General features: G+C 39.7%; 1 protein-coding gene across 2 annotated transcripts in view; it reads left to right on the top strand.

Moving 5' to 3' along the window:
- Positions 1-21,596, top strand: part of sbf2 (SET binding factor 2) — a gene marked incomplete at its 5' end in the record, with an annotated part of 81,838 nt that overhangs the window by 19,367 nt on the left and 40,875 nt on the right. For both annotated transcript variants that reach the window (XM_079216599.1, XM_079216598.1), the window contains 5 exons: positions 12,042-12,179; positions 16,398-16,532; positions 16,956-17,066; positions 17,921-18,026; positions 21,434-21,566. In XM_079216599.1, coding sequence (XP_079072725.1) covers positions 12,042-12,179; positions 16,398-16,532; positions 16,956-17,066; positions 17,921-18,026; positions 21,434-21,566 — 623 coding nt within the window. The remainder of the gene's footprint in view (positions 1-12,041; positions 12,180-16,397; positions 16,533-16,955; positions 17,067-17,920; positions 18,027-21,433; positions 21,567-21,596) is intronic.

The following is a 21,596-nucleotide window of genomic DNA, read 5'->3' as shown; positions in this document are numbered from 1 at the left end:
CAAGATGGCGGTCAGTGGTAAACCCAAATTTAGTCTTTTAAAACAATCTTCCAAAGCGAGGGTGACAGCATAGGCGCAATCTAGGATTTTAAGGAGGAAAATATTGTTGTTCTCTGCATAAGTCTTACTACTGTAAAATTAAAATCTATTCATACTGTGAAACTCCCCAAAAGGCTTTTCATGGATTTTGTTGTGTTTCCTGTTTCTTGTTTTTCTTTTATATGAATATAATTGCTGCTTTGCAAGTCGGTTAGTTGTGGGCTGAATCTGAGTTACAAGATGTAAATTAAATTTTCCAAACAGATTAATTCTGTCAATATTTAATGGTCATTGTAGAAGTTAGTACGCAGATGATTGAACAGTAGGATGTATGTTTTCCGATGGTAGTTGGTTCACAGTTGGTTCCAATTCACACTGCTGTAGAACAATGTAAGAGTCCGTCAACCCTCCATCCAAACACAGTTACAAATAAATCACATGTGTTTGGTTGATACCACAGAGAAACTAGGGTTATTTAGAGTAGGGTTAATGTACTCTGTATTCTGTTTGTAGTTGACATTGTTTATCACAGTACATTATCTAAATACATAACATTTCAGTAACTGCAAATGCGTATTACATGACAACAAACACAGATACGGTATATGTAATGCCAGCTTACACTCTACTTGTTTTCATCTGACAAGAAATTGTTGACATGAGATTGTAAAAAATGACCTCTTGGAGCCCAACTTCCTCCGATGAAGGAATTTGACCTGACTTGACCAGACTGTAAACATTTGTGTCATTTCTCTAGAACGGTCTAGAACCTTTGACCTTTTGAACTTCATTTTCCCCCAAATCCCTGCTGTAATGAGGAACGTGGCCCGGCACTTCCGGGAAGGATGCTCAAGTTATTCAGAAAATGTGTAAACTGCTTGTGCCATGTGTGTAGTTGATATGACTGCTGGAAATGGAAATATAACATTTTTATTTATATATATATATATATATCAAGAAAAAAAAAACTTAAAGGATCCAGTAGGATCCTTTGGACTAAGATCCGTTTCAGTAGCACGTGAGAAAAGAATCACCTTTTTATTGCTGCAAAGATTAATTCATCTGGCTTTGTTCTCTGAGCAGAGATGAGTAAGCAAATCATGACACACTTAACTGTATTGTTCATAATCTGCAGCCTTGGTTAGTCAGTTGGCTCTGTGCCAAACCACGGACAGATAAAAGAATGTAACCTAATTGTATCACTTGACTCAAGTGACCATAACTTGACATGTCGCGCTGCACGTCGTTCTTATGATGTTTGTAAAACTATGAGAGAAAAACTAAACAGTGCATTCCAGATAGCAGGATGCCGTCCCAGCCAGGGGGGAGAATGGGATCATGTGTTTGTCAGGAAGATCCACACATGAGTAATCAATGCTTCGTGTGCCAGTGAAGCTAAACACATCAGGAAACAAAGCTGGAGCTGTCAAGCAAGCTGGACTTTCCATGCTGAAAAGTACTGTGAGCTCACCAGGAAGTGGGAATACACAGGATGAAATAAAGCCACAGCATGCTGGAGAGCGAACATACTCAAACCTTTAGGTGAAGTACAGTAGAAACTCTTGTCTTTGATGGTTTATTTATTTAGGAGTTGTTTTGTGAATGAAGTGTTTTGTCCCATCTTATTCTGCCATATAGACTTTTAGAAATGTTATTTCCTGATAGACCCAAGTCTGAGAGTCCAAACAAAATCATGAAAGAGATGATGATAGGTGACTAACTCTGTGGCCCTGCCAGGAGTCAGGTTAACAGGTCCAAGCTAAGATTTTAGAATGCCCTGGCTATTGTGGACATTTCCTCCCTCCCATCTAAAGAGCTCTACAGCAACTGGTGAATGTTGCTGCTGTCTGCTGCTGACACCAGGGCCAGTGACGGTGACGCAGCAACGATTCTTACACCTACAATCTATCTAAAAAAAAATACATACTTATTTATATGGGTAGTAATTCACAGACTCATTGTCTCCATGTATTAGCTATCGATCTCTGTCAAAACTTCCAGTGCTGGCTGATGCATGCAGATGTGCACGTCTTCTTTCAGATGGTCTCCTCAGTGTTGAGCCTCAGCAACAGGACTTGTCAAGTCAAGTTGTAATGCATCCCTTTTGTGTTGCCATTGTAGACAAAACGTATGTCCAAACAGCTGTATGCTGAGCCTGCTGGGTGTCATCTGACATGAAATACTTGTATTGACACAGGCTGGATGTCTGACATTCTAAGTGAGAAATATTCCGATTTGTTGAAGCAGTCTTAGCAGCCGCCATCATCATAACATGATGCAATAATACATCACATTGCTGTTGTTCATTGACGTGTTCTGCCATTATAGTATGAGTGTGGGGCTGTAAAGATGGCAGTGTTGTTCGCTTGTCAAACTCTGTTCGTCTCTTTGGGTGTGTGGAAAAGCATGGCCTCTTGAGGTCATAGCGACAGCTCAAAAAGTGTTTACCTTAAAACCATATGTATGGCTATGTTCTCACAATCTGTAACTAGGTGTGTTTATGCTAAACCATTAATTGACATACCCAGCTCTGATTTGATGTGATGTCTTTTTGAGAAATAACGGTTAAGTAGGAGGAACCATTTACAGTACGAGTAAACACTTCTCCTTTTTTAATTAACTGGGTCCTCTTTCGGTCTCTTTGACATCAGTGTTACCATTCAACCAGCCAGGTGGCCCACTCAGAAGGCCAGCGAGTCTTGACCACTTCAGTCCAGTTTTTGATAGTACTTTGATAGTTTTCAGATGTCAACTGTAAAAAATTTAAATAAATGGTTGCTATGAAAAAGTAGCAAATTAAGACATGTCCCGATCAATATGTATGTATGTATGTATGTATGTACAGTATGTATGTGTACACTACCGTTCAAAAGTTTGGGGTCACCCAGACAAATTTTCAGTTTCTTCGCAATTTCTCGCATGGAATAGCCTTCATTTCTAGAATACAAGAATAGACTGGTGAGTTTCACATGAAAGTTCTCTTTTTCTGGCCATTTTGAGAGTGTAATCGAACCCACAAATGTGATGCTCCAGATACTCAACTAGCTCAAAGGAAAGCCAGTTTTATAGCTTCTTTAACCAGCATAACTGTTTTAAGCTGTGCTAACATAATTGCATAAGGGTTTTCAAGTGTTTTCTAATCATCCATTAGTCTTCTATGCGATTAGCAAACACAATGTACCATTAGAACACTGGAGTGATAGTTACTGGAAATGGGCCTCTATACACCTATGTAGATATTTCATTCAAGACGTTTCCACCTAGAATAGTCATTTACCACATTAACAATGTTTAGTGTATTTCTGATTTAATTTAATGTTATGTTCATTGAAAAAAAACAGTGCTTTTCTTTGAAAAATAAGGACATTTCTAAGTGACTCCAAACTTTTGAACGGTAGTGTATGTATGTATATATAAGTACTGAATGACACCGTGAGTGTCCTGACACAAAGCATTATTTGAGAGATTTGTGTGTGAAGCTTTAAGAGAAAGGGTGTTTGTTGTGAAACGTATTCCTCTGTGTTCATACACCCTCAGATTCCCATACATTTCTCTTCACACTGCATCTTATGTTCAGAAGAGGAACAACACTTGTTGTGGTTTGAACTAAGCTCATGACTAGTAATCTAGTGAGACCGAAGTCTGTTGTGAATACTGTTCCTGATCAAGGGCCCTCACAAGGAGGTGGAGGAAGCACCTGTTCCACAGGCAGGTCGTTATCAGCCATTAGAAGGCCGGGGGCTCAGAGGTCTGACGCAGAACAGCCATTGTGCGAATCTACAACCTCAGGACAAAACTGTTTACCTTGCTCTTTCATTCATCACTACATGTGCTCAGAAATGTGTTTTAGGTTTCATGTTTAATTTGTACAGATAAAATGGAAAAACAAGCATGTTTACCTTCTGTCAGCTGGTATAGGCTAGACCAGGGGACAGCAACCTTTCCTATCCAAAGAGCCATTTTGACCTTTTTTCCACACAAAAAAATGTGTCTGGAGTCGCAAAAGCTATTTGATATCACAGCTTCTGAAGTTTTATATATAGTCATTATATATATATATATATATATATATATATATATATATATATATATATATATATATATATACACACAAAACTATAGTTTGTTGTATTTATGAAATTATAGAACAAGAATAAAGATAATTTTTGACATTGCATTGCTATTTTACCTGTTTATAACTATCAAACTCTTATGAAGGGGAGACAAAAATTAGTCATGTGTTGACTACATTGAGATCAATTAAAAGCACAACTATGCAAACGTTGAATACTGTCTATAAATGTGGCTCATGTGGTGAGTGTTTGCCCTGTAATCATAAGGTAGCAGGTTCGATCCCTGTCTTTTGCTACATGAGCTCCACAAACGGAGGAGGAGGATCCGTCTTTACTAGCGGACGCCTCAGTGTCTCATGAGCTGCCACAGAACCAGCAGCAGTAGTTGAGTCTGGAGACTTGATCAGCTTCCTGAAAGTATATTTAATTTGCTCAGTTTGCTGCAGCAGTTGAGGAATCGCTCTTCTGCAGCTTGACACCTTTCAGCAAATGCTTGTTCTGGAAGAGTCTTTCAACATTACATTTTTAGTTTTTTGCTAATTTCTTGCCACATATCAGCGGGTTGTCAACCCCTGGGCTAGACAAAAAAGGAAACTTTAGCAATGTGGTACTGCTCAGAACTATATGTATAAAGCATGTATCAACTTAAAAAGGTTTGCTTCAAGCCACTGTGTTAGATTTGAAAATCCCAACTTTTGTGCCCCTGTGAATCACAACAGTGAGCGCCGTACTACACACGTACAGAGCCACAGCCTAGTCACAGACAGGTGAAGTGTTTGAAGGCCAAATGCACAGCTGCACGCAGTCTGGGGTTGGAGGCCAGATGTGACCCTACATCAGTTCCTGGGGAGGCATCATGGTACTTTGCAAGGTGAAAGGGGAAACTTAAATCAGACGGAGCTCATCGCCTTGTCAAAAAGTTAGTTATTAGGAGGAACAAAGATAACTTATGGAAGGATAATTCCTTCGTTCGATTTCAAAGTTGCACAAATAGTCAATGTACCATTTGATTCCCTACTACTTCCATCTGCTTGCTGTAGCCCAGGTGTATTCAGTTAACATCCAGTGAGGTCCAGTTAGAGAGAATTCCTCACAATAATAAATGATTTAGTGCCATATGTATTGAAGTAGCCAATAGTTGTATTAATGTCTGTACAACAACTGACTGTCAAATGAAATAAAGAAAGTTCAATTGAATATCTAAAAATATTTATAGTCATTATAAATAATACATAATTACAAAATATAATACATTACAGAAAACTTAAAAAAAATTAAATTAACTGAATTGTCTTTGCCCTGCAGTTTAAATTAATTAATTTGTGTGATGTCAATCAAAAAGACAAAGATATTATATTCTTATCTTCTAAGAGAACATTGTGTGCAGGGACTTTCTCTGTGGTTATGAAACTACGCGTTTTGGCTTTATTCCTCTCTTTGTTAACATAATTATTGGGCAGTTACAAATTTTAGGTGCTGATCATATTGGGCTCTTAGGTTTTATTTTTCTATGCCTTCATTTCGGATTTGAGTGTGTACGTTTGCTCAAAAGATTTTTGCTTTGTCTAACGGTTCACATTTCTGCTTTTAATAATGGTCACGGTCTATAAACATGAGACATACTGGTTTTAAACTGTCAGTGGGAAGAATTAACATATAAGTATCTGTCCCTTCTTGGTTAAAGACTCTGATTAAGATGTCCACTTTTCTCTTGTTAGAGCACACAATGTGAAATAACTTCTCTGACTCACGCACTTCTCCAACTGTTGGGTCTCCCTCCCCGTCTCTACCCGTCGCTTATGAAATCGTGTAACTCAGTTACTTCTACAGTAGTCCAGTGGATTTTCTGATAAAAATGTGGCTTGGTACTTCTTGAGAACACCACTTTGAATTCTGATAAAGTCTAATATTTTGTTTCGTAAATATTTATGTCAAGCATACTGTTATAAATTGTTGTAAATATTCAGTTGAACTGCTGGTCCCGCTAAAAGTCTCGATCCTCCAGTTAAATGTCCTTTATATGTTTGTTAAGGCCAGACTGCGCTGCGTCAGGGCACACTAGCTGACCATCAATTCTCATCACTTGGTCAAAGGCCGAGCGCGGAGTATCATCACGAGACTGCTCGGGTGGAAAATCTTCCATGGAGTGGAACTCGGGATCCGGTGGAGTTTCCACGGGAGGCTCCGCCGGTTCCCCTTCCCCGTCTTCAGTCACAAATGCCTTACGGTCTGTAATTCTTTTACAGCTTGCTCGCCACTCGCTGACATTTTTCATTTTACTTGTACCTAGTGTTGGATCTTACAAAGTCTGGTTATCCATGTGCAACATAACGTATCGTCATCGTCACTTATCTACCAACACTTTAGCTAAATTCATATTGGCTGCCAGATTTCTGTTTAATACCTGACGCATCACATGAATTGGGAAACTCGATTTTAATAACATGGCTTTGACATCAATAAAAAGTGCTGACAAACTCTCAGGCTATGATTGACGCAGTTATATAAGAAGGCATGCTCATACATGACAGTCCTTCTCAAACAGTCATTGGTTGTTTTGGGGAGAATGCCGTGAGTTATACACAGATGATTTTACCGCTCTACTCGTTCCAGTTTTCACAGATTCAGTCACAGCAATGAGACAATGTATTATAATAGGCATATTTTGTATACTATTCTAGTGGTTTTAACATCAGTTTTACCATGAGAACATGTCATCAAACAGTGCGGGGAAAATCCGTGGACTTTTACTTGGAATCTAAGAGGGAATTATGTTCCTCCCTGAACTATAATTGAAGTTGTTTATGCCTGGAAGGTATGGTGTTTGTTGGCCTACTTTTGACAAAACTATGACACATTAAAGCACATTTAATGTTTGGGTCCTTCATGACAACTGAGAACATCACACAAACGCTTCAGGTTTGGTTTAAGGAATAAGGTTGAGATATTTAATCTGGCAGGGGATTGATTTTAACAAAGGAATGTCTGATTCTATTAAGGCAAGGCAAAGCAAAGGGTCCTTTCTATTTGCCTCTTTATGCATTTCTGTTTTCAAATTGCATGTGATGAACTGGCCGTCTGTTTTTAATTCATGCTGTGTCTTGAAATTAACCCAAGTATTTGCCCTGAAGTGAACAGATCCTCCCATGGGATGTTGAGGGTTCGGCAGAGTTGTCCTTCTGAGCTTGTTGCTGGACAATGCGAGACTGAAAAAAAACTAAAAAAACTTTACCATTGTACTAAAAATACATCTTGTAGTAGGTTCTTTTTCAGGTGTTACATTTCGTACACATATGGCATGGATGAAGCTTGAAATGTTGTGTACAGTATAGTACAGCAGAGTTTGCAATGTTTGCTTGATGACTCTTCCGGTCCTGCTTAACTCGACTTGTTTTCTTCGAATTACTATAGTCCATCATTGTCATCTAAAAATATCTATCTCTAAAAGGAACCATATGTGCCAGATATTGCAGAACAGATCAGTAAAGAGAAACCAGAAGTGTTTGTGACAGCGGGGACGCAGAGTTGAGTAATGGAAGTGGATGGGAGATGCCACCTCATTGGATTGCTCTGTGATGGGGCTTCTCTGATGCAGTAAATTAACTCAATGCAACCAGTAAATATTATTTGGATAACGATGCTATTATGCTCATTCTTGACAGTTTTGTTTCTTGTATTCATCTTGCTGACCTTGAGCTAGGGAGATGATGTTCATTTAGTAAATGATGGTCCTTTTTAGAGTGAAATAGACAATAAAGCATACTGTGATTGGCAAGTCGCTGTCGCTACCAGAGCCGTATCCGGCATCATAATTCCTCCGCATTCCCATTATGGTAACCTACAAAAACAAACAACATAGAGACGGCCGTAATCAAAGATGACGACGGCAAAATCGTCAGACTCGAGGCTTCATGACGATAGTCCACAAACCAATGGGTGACGTCTTGATGACTACGTCTACTTCTTATATACAGTCTGGAGCACGGCATTGACCTTCTCACCCCTGGCCAGTTCCTTTCTTTTCTCTGACAACACGCTCTTCACTTTCCGTCATTGTGTTGTCTTCCAGGCATGCGTCTCTTCCACATGAATGGGGAAAGAAGAAGGAAGAGGATGATTGAATAGCACTGTTGACATTTTTTAAGACGCTTAAAAATTCACGAGAGGGGTATTTACTGATGTTTCTTTTTATATTTTCGAAAGCGTTAAAATCGCTTGAGGCTATTAAATAAAAACCCATAAAAAAAAACATTGACTTTGTGACGAGAGACGGAAGAGTCAAAAAGCTGACTCGTTTCGAGGTTTCAGGACTCATTCCTGCAGCAAACTGTACCTGCTCTAAGATGTGATTGTCTGGCAGCCATATTTACTTACTTTTCAATGTATTTTAGGATTGCAATTGTTTGTTTTATGTGTTTTATGTTCTTCATTTCATGACCCCAAAGTCTTCTTGACAAAGTGTTGGACATGGTGGTTAGGTGAATGTGAAAAGTGTTTTCCCTTTTCTCTCAAGCTTCAGTATTTCTTACTGATGCTCAGATCCCAGGTGGCAGCTCAGTCTACAAATGTTTTATTGCTGTAGCTTTGTGTGATGTGTAACTTTGGTGCTTGATTGTATTTCCTTTGCAGGATTGAGCTCATTTGTGGTTACATAAACTCTTTCAAGGTTTGATGACCCTTCAAAGTCTCTTTGTATTTCCTAAGTACGGGACTCTCAGTTGTTGGGGTCATAATAAAAACAACAAATAAAAGTTCCCCATTTCCAGTCAAGTTTCAGCTTTATCATACCAGAAAAATACAACACTGACTTTAAAGGGCGATACCATACTGTCGGCCTTTGTCCTGACTCGAGTCATCTTTAGTAGTGGTTATATCTGGCCTGTGCCGGCATGACCAGGCATTAATGTCTTCTCACAGTATAAGCATGCAGCCATGTCCTGATCAGGCAAGGTCTCTGTGCAGAATTTTTTCTTTTTATTGGGGCTGCTCTTCAAGCACTCTGCTCAGCTGTGACGATGCTTAGCAGGTCAGACTGAAGATCCTGTGTCAGTGGCTGAGTAGGTGAATACTGGTGCAGTTGGGCGGGAGGGGATCATACCAGGCTGCATGCAGCACATGATGCGACGCAGAGGGTTTAGCTGGACTGCAGCAGTTTACTCGGCTGTGACATAAATACAGCGAGTGTGTCCCGGAGTTCCTTTGTCACTTGACTGCGATCTAATTCTGGAATAGGAGATGTCCTTTCTGTCTGCCATGTGCTTGTGTGTGCGTCTGTATAATGGCAATGTTGTGCCCAGTGTCATTCACTGCTTTGGGTTCCACAATGTAGCACGGCAGGACATAAATACACTCTTTCTGCAGTTATCACTGTTTTGCAGACTGACCTTTTGGCCAATTTTGCTTCCCCTGTCTATGATTCTTTTAAAGCTTACACACCCCATCTTTATCCATTCTGCCTTCTAGGACTAGCCATGAGTTTGGTTCCAGACTATGTTCTGTGGTTGACTGAATTTCAAAGGGTATAATCATTCAAGTTGGATGTTTGAACAAAAAGCACAAGGATATTTTCTGTTTTCACACGGCTGTGCGCAGTTAAATTTAGTTTGTTGATTTCCCTGCTTTTGCTGAAGCGGGGTGTATTCGGTCCGGAGTCATACGAGGATAATGTTGTATGTTTTCCTTATTCATTTCATTGAACTGCCCCTTTTGCAAAGTCCTATTCAGCTACGATGTTTAGGCAAGACAGTCCTTCATCTTTGAGTTAGACAGCCATTAGTTGTATTTCAATTGATGTCGGTAGTCTGTCTGGATGCAGTGGTCCTGGAATAAAGAGAAGTTTACTAAACACTGAACTCCCTGAAGTGTCTTTGCCAGCCGGGCAAGGGTTTTTCTGCAGACCTACAGGCGAGATAACGGCTTAAGGGAAACACTGTTTTAAGATGTGTGGGAAGTTAATTAATTAATTGCGCCTCCTCTTGCTCCTTGAATATTGAAATCAGTCACTCTCTCACACACATGCATACACACAAGCAGAAATACAAGATATGCACACAGGATGGTATACCTGTGATCTCCGGAGCTATGCAGTCCCAAAGGTCTTTATCTCTTTTTTGGCAACAATGAATGGCATAGTTGGAATAGTTTAGCACAGGATCACAGTTATCTGCACTTGTCCTTGATTCCTGTCGACACACACACACACACACACACACACACACACACACACACACACACACACACACACACACACACACACACACACACACACACACACACACACACACCTCATCACAAAGCAAGTTTAACAGATATCCTGCGAGCTATTGTATCTGCTGGATGGTGATGGCATCCTGGTCCAATCCTCCAGGCTGAACAAGCCAAACACACCCCCTCCCTCCAAGCTTTTCCGGTCTTCCTCTCTTGAGTCCCCTTCACACATGTCTGTCTCTGAAATGTTCAGGGACATTTCATCCATGGGCATGTGTGTGTGCGTTTGCGTGTGCGTGTGTGGGCAGGGATCAATATTCAGGGAAATCTGTACTGCCAATTTCCGACCTTAAGGCTGAGTAACATTTCGGGAAAAACGGCGGTACGGCTGTGTTGTGAATTAAAGCAATCACAATGCAGGGACAAGCACACAAAGAGCCACGTCCAGCTGATGAAAGACTCTTTGAGTGGAGCAAGCAACCCAATCACAAGACTCCCGTCATGACGTATTTTAATCTAACCAGTTAATTAAACCAGTTAAAGGTTTCGCGTTAGTGCCAAAGCTTTCACGCTTGATTTGACTTGTCTCGCAAACTTGTTGACTATATAATACAGTACAAAAACATTGGCCCTGGATAAAAAAGGCTCCTCGTCTGCCATGTTCCTGAAAATATTAAGAGGCATCTTCTTCCACTGCGTACACGCACATCTAGCCTTCCCCCATCTTCTTGCCCATTGTATTTTTATGGTGGTTGGCATCCATAAGTGTTGCATTACCTCCATCTACTGGACCGTCCCTTGCCCCATCGACTCCATGGTATGGCAGAAATATTCCTGAATGTAGTGTTTGTGTAAAATGTCATAATCTCTAGCGATGGCTGAAAGATTATCCCAGTAATTTAAGGGGAACTATGTGTGAAAGAGGCTTTAATCCTCATTTAATCCGCTCTCCTTCTCGTCCTACTCTCTACTGCTCTTCTTTTTCTTCCCAAGAGACACTACCGTGCCAGTTTATTTGTCTCTAGCTGTACACAGATCCATCAATCCATCTGTTTTTGCCCTCACCCGCCCCTCCTTCACCCCGTCTCCTCTCTTCCTCCATGAGTCCACTGATTCCCTGTGTAACCCCTGAGGAGCAGTCTCAACACCGTTCTCAGAGCGAGGGCCAGTTGGGCCTCCAGCAAAAACAGACGAGACACAAACACTCATCTCTATGACCAAATGCCCGCCTGCATTCCATATTTTGGCCCTCTGCTCTCTAATGTGTCTCAAATAATAATTCATCAATTTCTCCTCACCCATCATTAGCACCTCATTTTTTTTAAGTATTTTTGAGTTAAAGTGTCCTCAATTTGCAAAAAATGGCTCTGTTTTGTTATGCATTAAACATTGTTGATTTGTTTGCTTCTTAAATTCTCAATAAACTATTTTTGGAAATATCAATCATGGAATATTCTAAGAAGTTTTTAGAAGAAAATCATAATGCTTCATAGTTAACGTCTGCTTTACTCACTTTTATCCAAAGCGTCAATATGTTTAAGATCAGGCAGAAAATCTAAAGGGACATAACAACTGAGCTTTAAAAAATTTAAATTTTTTGACAATCCCAATTAATTTGTCTCTGAAATGATTAGAGCTTTAGTCACAGTAACAGTGTCCTGTATATTAGGATGTATGTTTTGTGAATTGCCCTTTATGGCATTTTGTTCAATATCATTTCAGTTTTGCCAGCCTGGAGGTTGGAGGCTGTCCAGGGATAGGAAAGCTCCCACCTTCTTCACCGTTGTGCTGACGGATATCGATTCAGACCGACACTACTGCTCCTGCCTCACTTTCTACGAGGCTGAGGTCAATCTCCAGGTAAGACACACACACACACACACACACACACACACACACACACACACACACACACACACACACACACACACACTATACTTTTGAGAATACGAATACTTTTGAGGATTAAAGTGTCTTTTAACATCTTTCTTAATTTTGAGCCGTTTTCATTCATGTGTTCTCTCTAATATTAGTTTGATGTTTTCAGGGTCTCAAGAAGCTGTAACATATCCCGCAAGCAAATGTTTTAAGTCCAACCGAGGGCCACAGCCAATCGCAGTCATAGTCTTCAGCTCCCCTACTGTACAGATGTTTAAGGACTGTTGGGAGTAAACAGGAGCACCATGTGAAAACCCACAGAACACACTAATGACGTCTTGCTGTGAGGGAACAGTGGTAACCACTGAGCCACCATGCTAGACTCATTAACAATGTAGGGATATCTGTAAGCACAAATCGTTCGCTTTCTCACTCCATTAAACAGCTGTGCAACACATCTCTGTGAACAGCAGGCTTCTCATCCTCCTTTTGAGGCTCCTGATAAGATTATCTCAATAATGATCAATGAGACTCATATGATGAGCTTGAGGTTCGTCTTTGTGTCCGAGATATCTAGGTTGGGCATTGCGATGGTTCTTATTTGCTGTTTTACAATTTAGGTTTGTTGTTTGTTTTTTCAGACGTTTGCACTTTTTTTAACTTTAGGAATTTCGGTTGTGTGCATTAGAAAACAAAAGGCTGCTTACAAATTGTGTGCAGGGACACTGATATAAAAAAGAGGATGTGGCTGTGTGCTCCCTTCCAGCATCTTGTATTTGATTTGCATACTCGTGTATACAAGATTGTTTTTGATTGCGCATTAGTGGCCATGCGCCACAAATGTAAAATACAACAACACATAAATTACTGATTACAACAGATTTGTCATTTTTATACTTATGAATGATCTCATTAATGTCTCACCCAGCCAAAACCCATAGAATACCAGGCAAATTATTTCCCTGTGCTTTTCTTTGCTCGAGGCCTTAAATGACTCCTGTCGCTCTGCCCGTTGTGACTTCACATCCTTTCACATGTCAAGTTGATAAGCAAAACATTTTATTATCATTTTATTAGAACACTGTGTACGAGAAATATGAGTCAGCTTTTAAATAGTGGGGGAGTAACTTTGGAGAATCAATACTGTAATAGTTCATGCTTTCCTCATCACTTTGTTGCGTGAGTTGGACCATAATTACAAACATTCCTATGTTTGCACAACTGGACACATTTTCCCAAAAAGCACGAGAGGTTGAAGGATTTAGGGCAAATTGTCTCTTCAAAGGGAGAAAATAACCAAAAATAGCCCAGTTGTTAACTGTTATGGGGGTTTCTTTAAGAGCCTACAAACAGACTTTTCACTGCCCAATGCTGGTTGGTCCCTCAGCTGTATTGAAACCTCAATGCTTCTTGGTCTGTTTTCTGTTGATGGCGTGGAGTGGAGGGAATGTGAGTTGTCAGTCACAACACATTTAGACTTCATTGTGGGGCCTCATGTTTTTGTCACATTTGTAATTTGTTAACTGTTATCTGAGGATTGGCAAGGCTACTAGTGAGTTGTTTTTCACACAAAATAAGATGTAGATTAGATGGCCAAACACCTCTTTCTTTCCACTGGCCATTAGGGGGGTGATTCATCTGGTTGCAAAAATAAATCAGATTGTATGGAAGTCTATGAGAAAATGTCTCTACTTCTCACTTGATTTATTACCTCAGTAAACATGAGCTTATGATCTCAATCACTAGTTTCAAGGCTTCTTCAATACAGCATTGTTCATATAAAATGATCGTCACCATTTAGAGTAAGAAAGAGGATTAAGCAGAGTCTGCTTTACCTTGTGATTGACTGGTTGCTACTACAGTGTTGTCCAGTCTGGGAGTTGTTTTCATCTCAGAACTTATACCTTTTCACAGTGTGTTTTCAGTTCAATTTGAACCCTTTTTGGTCCCTAAAAATGTTAAGCGTTCAGATGGCCAGAACTCAAAGCTGCAGTAGCCACAAACCAATGGGTCAATTACGTCACAGTGACTATGTACACTCCTTATATCTATGCAGTAGAGAGACTATCTTTTCCAAGACAAGTTTAATTACAAATTGTGATTGAGATTATGAAAGAAAGGGACTCAGATTCATGTACATGTGTTGTATTTCACTTCACTCGTTTGTTTTTTTCCGTCTCTGCTCTCACAGTCTTAATTTCTCACAGTCTTACTACCCTTATTTCTAAAGGAAGTTGACTAGGATTACCAGACTGGTTGTAAAAGTTGCACTGGTTAAAAGAAGAGAGCCATAAACTTTACTGTCAGCATGCACACCAGGCCGGAAGCAAAAGGCTCTGCAAGATATTTTTTATTTTGTCATTTGTGGCCATTTAATGTATGTTAATGAAGTATTTTTAGGTTTATCTGACTATACTGTCCTAAATAACGTAAAAGTGTAATGTGAGAAGTTGCTGCAGAATTCTAAGCTTCTCAATACTGAAGCTGTCAGTATTGACAGGATGAACACGGATACATCTGGAAGATATAAATTCTGTTTTGAAAATGCACACTTGTCATGTTTTTTCTTTTTTTAAACTTACAATTTACAATTTACAGCTTACAGTAATTGAGATGTATGTGTGTGCCAAAAAAAGACATGACCAAGACTTGTGTATATAAATTCAATATTATGAAGACTTTTTAATTTGATAGCCCATCTTTATTGTCAGCCTTGTGTTAATTGTTTTATTAGGCTATATTTGGCCTCATCCAACATCGTGTTTCGGCAACATAAACACACCTTGCTGGATTCAGTGTCTGGCACTGAGGATCCTCTTGAAACGTGAGGGTGTTTTAACAATCTTTCCTCTCATCTTTATCTACTGTGTTGGATTCCAGGGAGACTCCAGACAGGCGACAGAGGAATGTATTTTGTCTAATAATTGAACCAAATCCTAAGAATAATGGGGAAATGTGACCCCCCATCTGAGAGGGATATTTTAATCCCGTACTCCTTAGTCCAGAGATACTGAAGCATTTATGGCATGTTTTCACTGCCTGGAGAAATATACCAGATTGTGATAAGGGCTTTAGTGAGGAATGAGCACAGAGAAGTCTGAGTATTAATGCTCTGATAGGGCTCATGGAACCACGATGGAGACAATTAAAACCAGACTGAGGCTGTTGCTTGGAGGATAAGGTTGTCTGGCTTTTGGGGAGAGTTAGATGTTTAATCAGAGCTAAAACTACTTTATAGTGTTCCTTTGGTTTGACTTTAAGTAATTCCAACCATTAGAGTAATAATACACCACAGAAATTGCACATAGAATATGTGTGAAATATTAAAACAATTTCAGGATGGAAGTGGGTTGAATAAGTAACATTGTGATCAACAATAAAGAATATTGTTTTGCTGTAAATGATATAGTTAGCTAAACATCATATTTACGAAGCATTCTGCATGCGTTTGCATCTATGTTATTGTCTCTTATGTCTCTGATGTTTTGCATTTGCTGTTAGTATGTGACTCAGGAAGGCAAGCAACATTAAGCACCAAAACTAATTTTGGCTCTTGTCTGAGGAAATCTACTCATATAATGTAGTCTCTTTGTAGGCGAGATCTTTTACTATTACTACCCTTCATCGGGATTTTAAAAAAAATATGTCATGTTCATGGTTGGCTCCAGTGGTTTTAGCAGCTGTGCTGAATGAGGACGGATTGGGAAATGCTAATTAGTAGTCTCAACATTCTCGAATGTGTGTTTCATCTCTGGAGACAAAGGAGTATTTTTAAGATGTTTTGGGGTTGATGCTATGACTTCGTCTGATGCAAGAGCCATATCTTGGCTATTTTAGTGTTGTAGGAGGAAGACAATTTATTTTCCACTGCTTCTACTTTTCAAGCCTATCTCGTGACTCACCTCTCAAGTGAAAATGGAAAATTAATTGTGAGACTTGTTACTAAATTATAGCATACAATACTCAGTATTACCACTGATCACTGTGTTGGGGTGAAACATTAGCAAATAACACATGCGATGTATATTACATGCTAGACGTGTGCTGGACAATGTGATGAGTTTGAGGCACATGATGTATTCACAAGCTCAAGTAGGAGCTCAGCGGTGCTGGCATGCTCTACAGTACATTTCATGTTCTGTAGTCCATGGCACTGTGTTGAACTCTTCCACTGGAACAGCTTCTTTTTTAATGTTTCAGGGATCAAAGAGTATTGGGGCTGATGGAGATGAAGATGAGGAGGCAGAGGAGGATGGCCTGATCCAGCCAGCTCAAGTGTTTGCACCAAAAAGTCTCATTCTCGTGTCCAGGCTGGATTATCCCGAAATATTCCGGGTAATAAGGCACCATATGATTAAATCTTGATTAAAAAATATTGTTCTGTCTTGTTCAGCAGAAATACTCTGAATTTTTGTCAAATCAAGGCTTTCATCTTGCAGCTCTGAAATGACGCTTATCTGCTTGTACTGTCTGCAACATAGGCCCTGGTTTGCTTCAGCATAAGCATGCAATTCAGTGAAGTAAATGAGATATAAGCACCTCTGATCTTTTCATCACAGACTGAGTTGAACACAGGTTTTGCAGACACACGGTCAGCCTTGTTAGATGCTGTAAGAATAAACTGCTATCAAACATTATCCTTATCTAGCAGACAGCGTTTAATTGTGGGCTGTCATACTGATGACTATATAGAGGAGTTATCCTCTGTTTGTGTCCATGTGTAATATCGTTGTTATATTTCACATGTCGTCCTTCCAGGGGTGCTTGGGTCTGATCTACACAGTGCACATCGATAGCTTGAGTTTCCCTTTGGAGGGTCTGGTGGCCAACCTCTTTACATTCCAGGTTCCTGTTGCTGGTGGATCCCAGGTAAGTTTTCACTCAGGCGAAGCATCCACAGTCTGTAAGGCCCCTCCCTGCTGCTGGCTTGTTCCTCACAGGGGGCCACAGATCTGGACCAGTCAATGTAATGTCTGTCCCATTTGATTTTGAGGCAGTGATTGTTTGTGCATATACTTAATTAAATTATTTATATTCACTGTGCAGCCAATCAGGAATGTCATGTTGAGATGGTGCCTGTGGTTGTCCAGCCACAGGCAGTATTCTTTTTAATTAAATTTGACATATTTGTCATTTTTCCATCATGTTACATATAGAAAAATACCTCAGTCTAGTAGGACAGCAAACCGCACAGCTCTTAAATTATGTTCATAACAGCTATTTATTTTAAATACATTACTTAGGTTTAAAAAAACATTTAGGTAACTGCTATTGGATGGTCACATGTCTAAATATGAGGCTATTAATTCAGTGAACCAGGCAATAAATTACATATTTACACCTTTTGAAAAACACCTTCGAGCCAAAATATGTCAATCATATTGGAAAGTTATTGTACTGCCAGCGGGGGGGAATCCTAATTACTCAGGTAAATATCAGGCTTTGTTTGAGACAATGGCTGATGTGCTGTAAAAGAGAAGAATTTGGCCTATTCTCCAGCAAGATGGAATTTAAAATCCTAAATCTTCGGGGTCTGCCTTCAAACAGAACCTCAGCATTGGAACAAACTAATTTTTGCATCACTAATCCAAGAATCTTTTTAAGGGATTCTGTGATATTGCTGCAGCTGTGCGCTGTGTTATATTTTGGAAAAAACATGTAATTGAGGTTTTCTTTGCTCATGACTGTTTTCTGACCTTTACCGTTTTTGTTTTCCTATACAGAAGCTCTTTAGCCTGGGAGCAGGAGACCGTCAGCTCATCCAGACGCCTTTAAACGACACGTTGCCTGTCACCAGCAAAAGTGTTGGTCTGCTCTTCCAGCAGCTGGGTGGGTTTACTTTGACTAACAGCTAACACAAGCCATGACTTGTGAATGACTGTATAGCTGTTTCTCTGCCCCATCATGTATTTGTTTTTAACATGAACCCTGCCGTTGAATTGAATGAATAAACAATTTCTGCAGTCTGTCTGCATAATATCTAATTTAAGTGTTAAGACAGTTCTGACACTCAAATAATATTTGTTTTAATCATATTAGTGGCATTGTCTTAGTTAATGAAATCAAGCAGCTTTAATGTGTGACATATTTCACATTCATTCAGTCTTGATCCTTTCCGATTTTTAGAGGCTTCATTCTACTTGGCTAATCACATGGTAGTTAACTGCAGCACTGTGGGACTTTTACAATGAGGAGACTTTCGCAATGAGCCATTAAGAACTTGGGTTAATTCTACACCAAATGTGTCTGAAGAAAGCGTATGTAGTTTTCGCTTTGTCCCATCAGCGTTTCTGTAATTTTGTCTGGGCTAGAACAAGCACATGATGAAGATTTGATTCACTTTGCTAGTTTCGCATTGCCATGATTGCTCAATATTGTAAGACTGTTAATGATTTGTACAAGCAATACGTGCTTTGTCAAAGATGTAATATGCCTGATTGGCCATGACTCATGGTGTTTGAAGAGTATATCCATCACTTTTCTTTTAGCCATGGGAAATTATGGTTTGGCATAAATCATGAACCAAGCTATTGTGCATTAGATTTTTAGATTATTTAAGAGGAATTTGTTTTAGTTTGCTTTCTGCAACTCTAGGCATACATCTGTTAGAGCTGAGAGTGAAATTAAATATGATTCACCTGAAATTTGATTTGTAATGGAAAGTATGGCCCTCATTTATCCTCATTTGATTAGAAGAATGTGATTCAAAACAGAGTGGATTTTATTTCCTGAGTGTATTAACACCATCCTCTGTTTGTTTGGACAACGTGCTGAACATGCACATGGGGGGTACTTGCACGATACACGTCATGTGATCAGAGTTAGCTGGAATTCATGCATTTGTAGCCAATCTGGATACAAAAAAACAAAGCAATCTTTACTCAAATCCTGGCCATGGCCTGTCAGTCCTCATAAGCCTGTTTCCATGAATCAGTTCAATACATTATGCAGCGCTGTTAGTCCTTGAAGCGGCTACAGGGCCATAACTAATGTGTTGGAAAGGTGCTCATTGCTTAAGATGTGACGTTCTTGTTTAAATACTGCAGTGGAAAATCGCTAACTTAAAAATCACAGTTTTCTCTTTTTACACCTATTTACAGATCAAACAAACAAGATATAGATATATAAATAAATAATATAGAGTAGGCAAGTTTCTTTATCTTTCACCTTTAGACAAAGCCAGGATAGCTGTTTCCCCCGTTTGTATGTTGAGCTATGCTAACCGTCTCCTGGCTGACTGTCAAGAAACATGACGGTGGTATCGTTCTTTTCATCTAACTCTTATTTAGATATGCATACTGCAGAGTGTAGGAACATAGACACTAAACGGCTAAGTCTACTCTTCGGATCATACCAGGAAGAAAGTGCTGTTTTGTTTTAGTGACAAGGAACAAATTGTTGGAATGTGTTGTTGTCTTTGTCCTTAACCCCACTTCGATTAACTATTAATATAATATACAATATTTGTTTTGGACTTTGTAGCAGGACAAATTTATGTATACAATTTAAGAGTCGAGCTGTCAGACGTTGGTAGGTAATTATTCCTCTCCTTTACAAAAATATCAGCTACACTGCAGCGAGTGTATTATTTGCACTCATTAGGTCATCCTCATGTCCATTTAAAGATCGGCGAGTAGCCGTGCAGGTCGTCAGGTCAGCACATCATTCTGTGTGCACGCATCACCCGAGTCACCAGAGAGGAATGTGTGTTAAACATGTCACACTGCACAGGAAGTGCAGTCCCCCGGGGCGAGATAAAACCGGCCATCAACAGCCCTGTTGTTTGTTGTTTGTTGCCTTTGTCTCTCCTGTTGTCCGGGGATGTTGCTGTCACTTTTTATTTAGGGCTCGGAAGTGCATTGCTGTTTCCATAAGATAAGTAAACACCTGAAGCTGAGGTGTGATTATGAAACGGGAGCCTCAATCGTGGAATGAGCAAGGCAGAGCGTTTTACATCATTTTAACTTACCGTGTCTATGAAAGATGAAACGACTCATTTGGTTTGAAAGTTCAGTTCCTCTTAAAATCTCATATTTAGTTGAGGCTCTGGTTCCATTTCCTGTTTATCACTGAAGTGCTTCACTCAGACGGACAAACATCCAGACCCAGCACCCCAAGTGGCACTGATATGTCTGCCAGTGTTCCTCTCCCTTTATCACCCCAATGTGTGATGAATTGGTCTGTGTGTTGCTTGATAGGAAACAATAACAGGAACTGTAAACTTAGAATTCTTCCTGATTGTCACGTCGGTATTTGAAATATTATTTATACTGTATGAGACTGTGTAATTTCCTTTGTTTTCAGAGATGTGTTTTCCTTTAGGTTTATATTCATTGTTTCACATAAACTGACCCATCTAGTGGGCGAGCAGGTTTATTTAATAAAGCAGTGGTCAAATAGCAAACTGTGAAGATTCTGCAGAGCAGTGTTATGATTGATGAAGAAATACACAACAATGGTTTAATGCAAATTAAGAAATCTGATCAATGTTGTAGGAGCAAAGGTAATCTAGTAGAATTCACTTAAAACCTTTGTGTTGTCTTTGGGTCAAAATGACCCGTGTACGAGTGTATATGTATGTGTGTTGGTGGGTCATTTTGACCCAAAGACAACACAAGGTTAAATACATAAACGTTCATGTATTTGTCTTGAGGCTTGGTAAATGCAAAGGAAGTGCAGTGTTCACCTACCAAAGAGAAGAGGCATACTTTTCATACAGTGGACAGTTTATTCAATAAATCAACAAGGCTGCAGTGGCCTATGCAGATGAAAGTGAGATTAGCCACGGCCATGTCAGGCTTTTTCCCTGCTCAGACTTTTAGTTGCTGCATCAGCAGCAGTCTCGAACATTGCACTTCAATTTCACAATAAAATTTGATTTGAATCAACTCCTCCGGATCATGCAGCACTTTCCCCAGCATTGGCAGCCCTATTTTCAAAATGAGATTGGTACACAAACAATGCCACCCAATTTAGTCGCACTACAACCTTCTATACGGTATTCAGAATGCTGTGGTTGGTCTCAAAATTACAAAAAGATTCCACAGAATATTGTTATCATTAGTCTTGAAGCCGGTATGAATTCAAACAGAACATTGTGCGATCTAATCTGTGTTTGAAGTTTTAAATCCTGCACAAATAGCCACGAATGTTTGATGAATGATACGTAACAATGTGGCAGTCACACATCAACAAATACATCATTAATTTTGTTCTCTGTTGCTTTTTTGTTTCAGGAATCCAAAATGTTCTAAGCCTGTTTTGTGCAGTTCTGACAGAACACAAGGTCTTGTTTCACTCCACCAGTTACCAGAGGCTGGAGGAGGCATGTCGTGCACTGGAAGCCCTCATGTTTCCCCTTAAATACAGGTAAGCATGTCTTCGAACCCAGCGGCCGGA

Source organism: Taurulus bubalis, assembly GCF_910589615.1.
Source record: "Taurulus bubalis genome assembly, chromosome: 4".
Taxonomy (NCBI): domain Eukaryota; kingdom Metazoa; phylum Chordata; class Actinopteri; order Perciformes; family Cottidae; genus Taurulus; species Taurulus bubalis.
Note: the sequence above shows the minus strand (reverse complement) of the source record. Positions and strands in the feature narration are given on the sequence as shown.